We start from the raw sequence: 8831 nt of genomic DNA, 5'->3' as shown, positions 1-8831 counted from the left end.
CACATATCCCCTTGGCCCTCAAAACGAGTTCCACCGAGTTGCAAACATACTTGTGAGTCTGAACAAATTAATCAATAACTATAAGTAGAAAAAACTCTATATAATAATCATCAAATTACTGATGAACACACTTCTGGTGGAATACAATACAACTAGTCAAAGTCAGATTGCATCCAGTGCTGGGTGGCCAATCCGCACTCGAACATTCGATGTAACTCATGCTAAGTGTCCATCTAATAATCATGAATATCATATAATAACTCTGAAACATTTAAAAGATTATAACATCAAAAAATAAAACCATGTAATAAAACACAATAAATCATAAACTTCTTCTTTACAGTATTATAAACAATGTATGTAAAATTACATGAACATATCCTATGTATAGTGGTATATAGGCTCCTGTTATAATATATTGTAATATAGTTTACAGCGAATACCTATGTCAATACTGCTTGACACTGTTCAAATAAAATGTGGCTATGCCCACTTTTCTAACTTGACAATAACAATCTCACAGGAAAAGGAGGCCATTATAGCGGTTCTCTGTTTACACAGACGAGTACCTAACCTGTCCTTAACAATAACTATCATAGATGTATCTTAATCACATCAATACTAAGCACAATAAAATAATAAAATATACCATGGCCATAGTAACCACAATTTCACGGCGTAATGGGTTCCCTTTGTACATCTTAGGCGAATACCCAACTTTAAAATCAATAATATCATTCTTTACCTAACATGATAACATTCAAATTTTAACACAGAATTCTTTCTATACAACTATCACGTGTATCTACTCTACGTTTTATATACTCTACAGCATTGTAGATCAACAACACTTTTACTTCCGTATCGGAATATGAGAATGCGTTCCTTTCATTAACGCTTGTAATGCTGGAGTAAGATCCTCCATTGACACATACGAATTAAATTGTGTTGGGTATGAAAGCCACTTAACTCTATATAGCCATTTCCCTTTAACCAACTTTTTATAGAGAATTTTCTCAATTTCATAATATGTGCTATCTGCATTGTGTGTATGTTTGACGTCTGACGTGTTTTCGTGTTTCTTTGTCTTTAACATTTCATGTGTTTTAAGTGTCGTGTTGGTGTCAATTTTATCTACTGTAGTACTTGGTAATGAATGAGTGGACAATGGTGGACTGTATAGTCCATGTTTAAGCCTATTTACATGAATTTTATTTGGGAGAAGGGTTCCATCTTCTATGCTACGCAGTCGAACATGGATATCTGACAATTTCTCGACCACATAGTAAGGACCTAACCAAGGGCGAGCAAGTTTTTTTGTCTGGCCTAGTTCTAGCACAGGGGTGTGAAGATAAACAGTATCTCCAACGCGAAATGTCGAATTCTGTTCTTTCTTAGCCGCCTGCTTAACCATTTCTGACTTTCTCTGTTCAAGTGTGTGCTTTGCATCACTGCGTGCATGTTCTACCAATGATATTACTTCTGATACATATTGTTGAGCTGATTTTGGACAATCATTCAGTGTAGGTAATACATGGTCTAGAGGTGTCCGCAGGTGTCGCCCGTAAACCAAGAAAGCGGGAGTATAGTCTGTACTGTCTAAAGAAGGTGAAGTGTTGTATACAAATTGCGTGAATGGCAAATAGCGATCCCATGTGTTATGAAATTTCCCTAACTGTTTGGACAGAGAGGCTAATATATATGACATACACCTTTCACTCTGTCCATTACACTGTGGGTGATAGGCAACAGTCTGTGTCTTTTTCGTTTGCATAAGCTGACATGTAAGTTTAACAATATTAGAAAGGTAATTTGTACCTCTATCAGAATGCAGGTAACGGGGAGTTCCATGGCGACAAACTATTTCTTTTAGAAACGATGTTGCTACGGTGCGTGCTGTGATATTTGGGACTGGTATAAGCTCTATATACTTGGAAAAATAATCAATATACACCAAAACGTATTTGTAACCAGTTTCTAAGCATTCTGGCAAGGGTCCCAGAATGTCTGTACTTACACGTTCAAATGGCATATGTGGGACTGGCATAGGCTTGACATGAGCTCGCACTTTCAAAGGTGGGCTTTTCCGTTGGTTACACGGAATGCAAGACTTTACCCACTGAACCACCTCTGCATACATACCTAACCAAAAGAATTTGGATCGAATTTTATCAATAGTACGATTAATACCTAGGTGACCTCCTTCTAAAGGGGAATCATGACAAGTGAGAAGCACTGTGGGAACCAAAGATGATGGGACTGCCAATTGAACAAAACTTCTCTCGTCCCGGCTTACACGTCCCGGCCTGATCCACACGTGGTATAGCACCTCGTTGTATTGAAAGTATTCAGTGTAGGTGCGTAATATAGTTCTGGCCATTAGCTTGTCGTCGGGGAGAGACTGGTGTTCTAAGAATGCAATCATTAAGTTAAGAAACGAGTCTTGTCTCTGCAACTTCCCCATATTAGTTGAAGTGAGTGATTCGTCTAAGTTTGCAAAAATAGTTTTTGCTTGCTGTATTTGCGTTTCAGGTATTTGTTGGTGATGTTGGGTTTTAATAACTGCTAAGTCGGGTTTTGATAAATTCTCAGCCAAACATTCAAAGTCTGGACCAATAAGAGGGAAACAGTCATCACCATCCATTTCTTGCGACGACATAGCGTCTGGGTAAGATCGGCGGCTAACTGCGTCTGCGTTAGAATGGGATTTCCCTGCTCTATGTACGATGGTCATGTTGTGGGTTTGCAGCATCATGACCCACCTGGAAAATTTGCCGACAGGCTGTTTCAACGAAAATAACCATTGCAAAGCTGCGTGATCAACATAGGCAGTAAACGGGTTAAATCTGAGATATGGGTCTAATTTCTTAACTGCAAACACAAGTGCAAGACACTCCTTTTCAGTAATACCATAAGATTGCTCTGTTGGATTAAGTGACCGTCCTACATAACCAATTACCCTTGATTTACCATTTTGGAGCTGACAGAGAACCCCGCCTATGGCATAGGAGCTCGCATCTGTGTATAATTCAAATGGAAGGGAAAAATCTGGGTAACTAAGTATAGGAGCCGAGGTTAGCAGATCCTTTAGCTTTGAATTTGCCTAAATGAAACCCGGTTGGGACATGAATCGGATGTTCTGAAAAATTCGCACATCCATAATGTATGTTCATGTTGTGGTTAGTTGACAAGGACTTAGTTACCAACAACCCAGTTGCTGTAAGATCTTGAGACCCTGTAGTGGTGCCTATAACTTCATCAGGCAAAGGCGGACCAGCGATCCTTGCAAGTAAAACTACTTGAGAGTGAGGGGGAACTGTAAGGTCATATGCTGTCTCTTATACACATCTAGATGTGTATAAGAGACAGGGGTAAGATCGGCGGCTAACTGCGTCTGCGTTAGAATGGGATTTCCCTGCTCTATGTACGATGGTCATGTTATGGGCTTGCAGCATCATGACCCACCTGGAAAATTTGCCGACAGACTGTTTCAACGAAAATAACCATTGCAAAGCTGCGTGATCAACATAGGCAGTAAACGGGTTAAATCTGAGATATGGGTCTAATTTCTTAACTGCAAACACAAGTGCAAGACACTCCTTTTCAGTAATACCATAAGATTGCTCTGTTGGATTAAGTGACCGTCCTACATAACCAATTACCCTTGATTTACCATTTTGGAGCTGACAGAGAACCCCGCCTATAGCATAGGAGCTCGCATCTGTGTATAATTCAAATGGAAGGGAAAAATCTGGGTAACTAAGTATAGGAGCCGAGGTTAGCAGATCCTTTAGCTTTTCAAAGGATTCTTGACACTCCGAGGTCCACTGAAACTTCCTACCTTTCTTAGTTAATGAATACAATGGGGCTGCAATGGCCGAATAACCTTTAACAAACTTTCTGTAATATCAAGACAGCCCAAGAAAGGCTCGGACATCAGTGAGACTCTGAGGTGTGGGGTATTCACTAACTGCCGCGAGTTTTTCTGGATCGGGTGAAATGCCTTCTTTACTCACGGAATGACCTAGATAGCGCAGAGTGCGCACTGCAAATTTACATTTGTTTGGGCGCAACTTGAGGCCAGCTTTGGAGAGTCGATCAAAAATTACATTAAGGTGTTGAAGGTGAGAACTAAAATCTTTGGAGAATATCAGTATATCATCCATATATATCAGACAATTCTTCCAGGATAACCCATGTAAAACCGCCTCCATCACTCTTTGAAAAGTACTTGGGCTAGATCTAAGGCCCATGGGCAAACGACGAAATTGAAATAAACCCAAATGACACCGAAATGCGGTATATTGACGCGAATCGGGATGGAGGGCGACTTAATAATAATAATAATAGTTGGACTTGTAGAGCGCATCATGCGAAAAAGCTACTTGGTAAAATCCACTCTGTAGGTCAAGAGCAGAAAATATTGTCGGCTGGCCTGTCCCTATGGTATCCAGGGCTTCTTCTATAGTTGGGAGTGGGTGAGCATCCATCTTAATGAATTTATTAATGCCTCTATAATCAGCCACAAAACGGAAACCTTGACCCCCTTTCTTTGTTACTAGTAGGCATGGGGCCCCCCATGGTGAAGTGGAGGGTTCAATAATACCTTGCGTTGACATATCCTGTATCATATGTTCCAGAACTTTCTTTTGTTTGGGGCCTAGGCGATAACACCTTTGTCGAACAGGTGCTTGTGATTGATCTATATTTATCTTATGGTTAATTCTTCGCAAAATCCCAATCTATTGTCTGGACCTACAAAGAGAGAGGTGCCGTATCGATCAATAAGACTGCTTAATTCAAGTTTTTCTAGGTCCCCGAGGTCACATTCTTCAAAGTTTACTAGGCTAGATGCTTTCCATTGTGGAATATCATTGGTTATAGGAAGCTCGGTACCATGTAATTTATGTCCATATGTTTTTGTGGGTCGAGATGTAGTTGATGATTGAAGTGTGTTGATAGTGGGTTTTTTTTTATTATAATTTTCTGTGTCACTGATGTGTAAGGGAGTTGTAGTGTCTCCTGTATCTTCAATGTTGTGAATATTGTCAGTTGGAGAAAGACAAGTGAATTTGCCTAAATGAAAACCGATTGGGACATGAATCGGATGTTCTGAAAAATTCGCACATCCATAATGTATGTTCATGTTGTGGTTATTTGACAAGGACTTAGTTACCAACAACCCAGTTGCTGTAAGATCTGGAGACCCTGTAGTGGTGCCTATAACTTCATCAGGCAAAGGCGGACCAGCAATCCTTGCAAGTAAAACTACTTGAGAGTGAGGGGGAACTGTAAGGTCATATGGAGCTATAACATCCCTAGTTGGATTTAGTACTACGTGCATACCGTCCCCATTTACATTAATAGTGGCTTTGTTCTGAATGAGAAATTCCATTCCCAAAATAATATGGGGGTTAACTCCAGGTACAATATACAATTTACAATACACTTCTTTTGACTCTACTGTTGCTACACAACATATCATACCTTCAATGGGTATGGTTTCATCAGTGGCAGTAGTAATAAGTTGCCTATCAGATTTCATAACTTTCAATTCATTAAATGGTTTACACCTTAACATATTAGAATTTAACACACTGACATGTGCTCCAGTGTCAACCATAGCAAATAGATTTGTCCTGTTAACATTGATAGTAATATAGTTACTTAGGTATAACGAGTTATTGGGATTATTACTAATTTTAGGATCACTGTGCATTGGTTTATGACTAAATGAGCTACTATCAGTAAATATCTTACCAACATAATTGCATTGGTATTGTAAATGTCCAACATTACCACATTTATAACATTTTTTTTGGTGATCTAGGTCGTGGCTGAGGGTGCTGACGTACTGGCGGTGCTCCATAGTTGCTCCTTTTCTGCGCCTGGTTAGAGTAATTTGGTGACCAGTGTCTGTACGGTTGTGTAGTTGAATATTGATATCCTGTTTGCGTCATTGGTCTATTCCCAAATGTCACCATCGCGCATTCGGGTGCTGCATGACCTTTATTACCACACATTTGACATACGATTGTTTGTTTTTGGGTGATTGTGCAGTATGGCGCTGTGTGTCCATCTTGTAAACATAGTTGGCATTTAGTACTAGGATTATTCTTAAGGCTAGGATTTTCTGTTTCCTTGGAGTCAGTGATTTTTAAATTTCCCAAAATTTCGACAGCTTCCTCTGCCCTAGCTATGTTCATTACTGAATTAATGTCCGTAGGCTGGCCTCTCACTACATGTTTTTTTATTACTGGCCGGAGTCCTTGTATTACATAGTGTAATTGTTCTGACTCATCAATATTCAATCTATAACATAGGTGTATTACCTTGTTTGTATAATCGTCTACGTTCTCATCCTCTTGCTGTCTGGTATTTAATAATTCTTGTCTCAATTGAAATATCTGTGCTGGCTGAAGTGTATATTTATTTAAAAATTCCTGCTTCAATAATTCATAGTTGTTGATTGTGTTCTGATCAATTGTACGAAGCCATTTAGCAGCCTTGTTATGTAAAAGGTTTTTCATGCCTGCGAATTTTTTCTGGTCGTCCCACCGTGCAAATTCGCAGAACCTTTCGAACGTATAAATCCACTCGTCGGCGTCTTCCTTTGTTGTTTCACCGGTAAAAGGTGGCGGCCTAAAACTGTTATTTGCCATGACTAGGACTAGTATTATGAGTATAAATAGTGTTATCACCTGCCCGGGTCTTCCACCATATGTCACGAGGCCTTCCTCTCGGCTCCGCCCGGGATCACACCATAACATCAATAACAATACTAGACAACCTATTACTGTCTCACAAACACATGTCTTTATTCGCCATGTTTCTTCCTACTTTCTCTCTACCTCACCCTCACAGAGGGCGCTATTGCAGTTCCCTTCACAGAACCATATAAAGAACAAAAGTCACATTGAAGAGCCTTATCATTATCAGAGATTTTAGCATCACATTCTCCACACTTATCCCCTGCTGATTCCCTACTAGACATAATTGACACTGCTGGGCCTAGCCAAAAAATCACTCGAATCGTAAGGAAAATTATAAAAATAGATGTTTGGTAAAACTATTAAAGGTGCCTAAGCAAAGTAATTAGTCGTTATTTAAAAGATTTGAGATAGTAAAGAAGAGGAAAATCACTAAATAAAAGACAGATTTTACCAGAAACCAAAAGCAGGTCTGACCACAGTACTTTAGGCTTACTTTTTTTCTTTAGGTATACATGTCTTTATTTTTTTCGTTGCTAGCTACCATACACTTGTGTATTCTTCGGGCTTTATAAAATGCTAGTGTTATTTACGATTCCTTATCATTTATTGTTGTATTGAACTGAACTAATACTTATATCATTCAAGTTTGTTCGCCAGTGGTACTTGTTGGAGATCCCAATTATTTACAGTATTAATTTAATGTGTTTAGCCTACCCATCTGACGTTTTATGATTATTAAAGACGATTTTGTAATTTGGAAATTGACAATGTGTTGTAATTAATTTAATTGAAAAAAAAAGCCAGTTTATTTATAGTTGGTTTCTAGTTGGGATCTAGTAAGCTACTAATTGCGTTATCTATTTTAACATATCATTAAAATTGCTGGTAAAGCTATTAGGCATGTTTGTAAACGTCATCTGCTTTGAAGTGATGATAAGATAGAGTATTTTTCATTTTTTTTCCAAACCAAAAAACAGCGAAACCGTCAAGGTAACTTTACCATTCAAGCTATTACTCATGTATTAACTATAATTACAAATAAAAGACGGACCTTCAAAATGAAGAACAATTGGAAGCCAATAATTTTATTTATGTTGACACAAGAAGTGAGAATAAATAATATAATCACAACTAATTATACAGTACATGCTAAACATTCCTTATTTGTTACGGTTTTTCAAATCTTAATTGACATATATTTTGGGGGTAAAAATGTCACTTTATTATGTTACTGTACTTTATGAACATACGCTTTTGCGTCAACGATTGTGTATTCACTTACCTACTGTAATTTGAATAATTACGGGGTTTTTTCATGTGTTGTTTTTATAGCTCCTCGTTACGATATTTTAATAGACATAAATAACTAAAAAAATGTCCTTACTGCCCTTAATTTGTGGCTATGGTAGTTCTTGTAATTGTTGTGGATTATGTTTGTTGAGTTTTTATTTGGTGTGGTTCCTGTGGTAGTTGTGTCTGTTGTGGCTATGATTGTTGCTATGTTGATTTTAATTGTAGAATCCCAAATTACAACTGACACTATATAGGCCAAACATCCTCCATCGAAGTTGGCCTATAGCGTGAAGGCTGAATATGGATTGTCATATATTAAGTATCAATTTAGTGCATTTGTTTACCTTTCTTTCCAGGCCAGAAACAACATAGCATTACCAGTGACGTTATGCTAGTAGCCATCGTAATGTATGTTCCAACTTTAATTAATATATGCGAACAGTCTGTTGAATTATTTTCTTCTTCATTGCTAGTTGTACTTTCGTCTCCATTGAGTGTCGAGCATTCTGAATGGCCAGCAATACACAAAGAAGATCCGATACAGCTAGTACATAAAACAATGATATAGATTGCAAAAAACAACTTCTCCGATTCCGGCGTCATCATTGATCAGTATTACAGCAGCTCGACAAAATATATTCCTTTCTTGTTTGAGTAATTTCATGCCCAGAAGACACAGTAAACATGTTTGTTAAGTCTGGATTTTATCAGAGATGGTGACATTTATGAACTTCACTATCTAACATATATTATTTCTTCAACATGCATTTAATTTTTGTTTAAATAACATGTTTGTTAACTTATAAAAGCACATGAAAGTAACTT

General features: G+C 38.0%; 1 protein-coding gene across 2 annotated transcripts in view; it reads right to left on the bottom strand.

Moving 5' to 3' along the window:
* LOC117114138 overlaps positions 1 to 8831 on the bottom strand; it is an 18889-nt gene extending 10058 nt beyond the window's left edge. For both annotated transcript variants that reach the window (XM_033257690.1, XM_033257691.1), the window contains exon 1: positions 8351 to 8831. In XM_033257690.1, the coding sequence (XP_033113581.1) occupies positions 8351 to 8612 (262 nt within the window). In that variant the 5' untranslated portion in view covers positions 8613 to 8831. The remainder of the gene's footprint in view (positions 1 to 8350) is intronic.

Source organism: Anneissia japonica, unplaced genomic scaffold (assembly GCF_011630105.1).
Source record: "Anneissia japonica isolate Jap-2015-1 unplaced genomic scaffold, ASM1163010v1 scaffold287840_len1291095_cov163, whole genome shotgun sequence".
Classification (NCBI taxonomy): domain Eukaryota; kingdom Metazoa; phylum Echinodermata; class Crinoidea; order Comatulida; family Comatulidae; genus Anneissia; species Anneissia japonica.
This window is presented reverse-complemented; position numbering and strand designations above follow the sequence as displayed.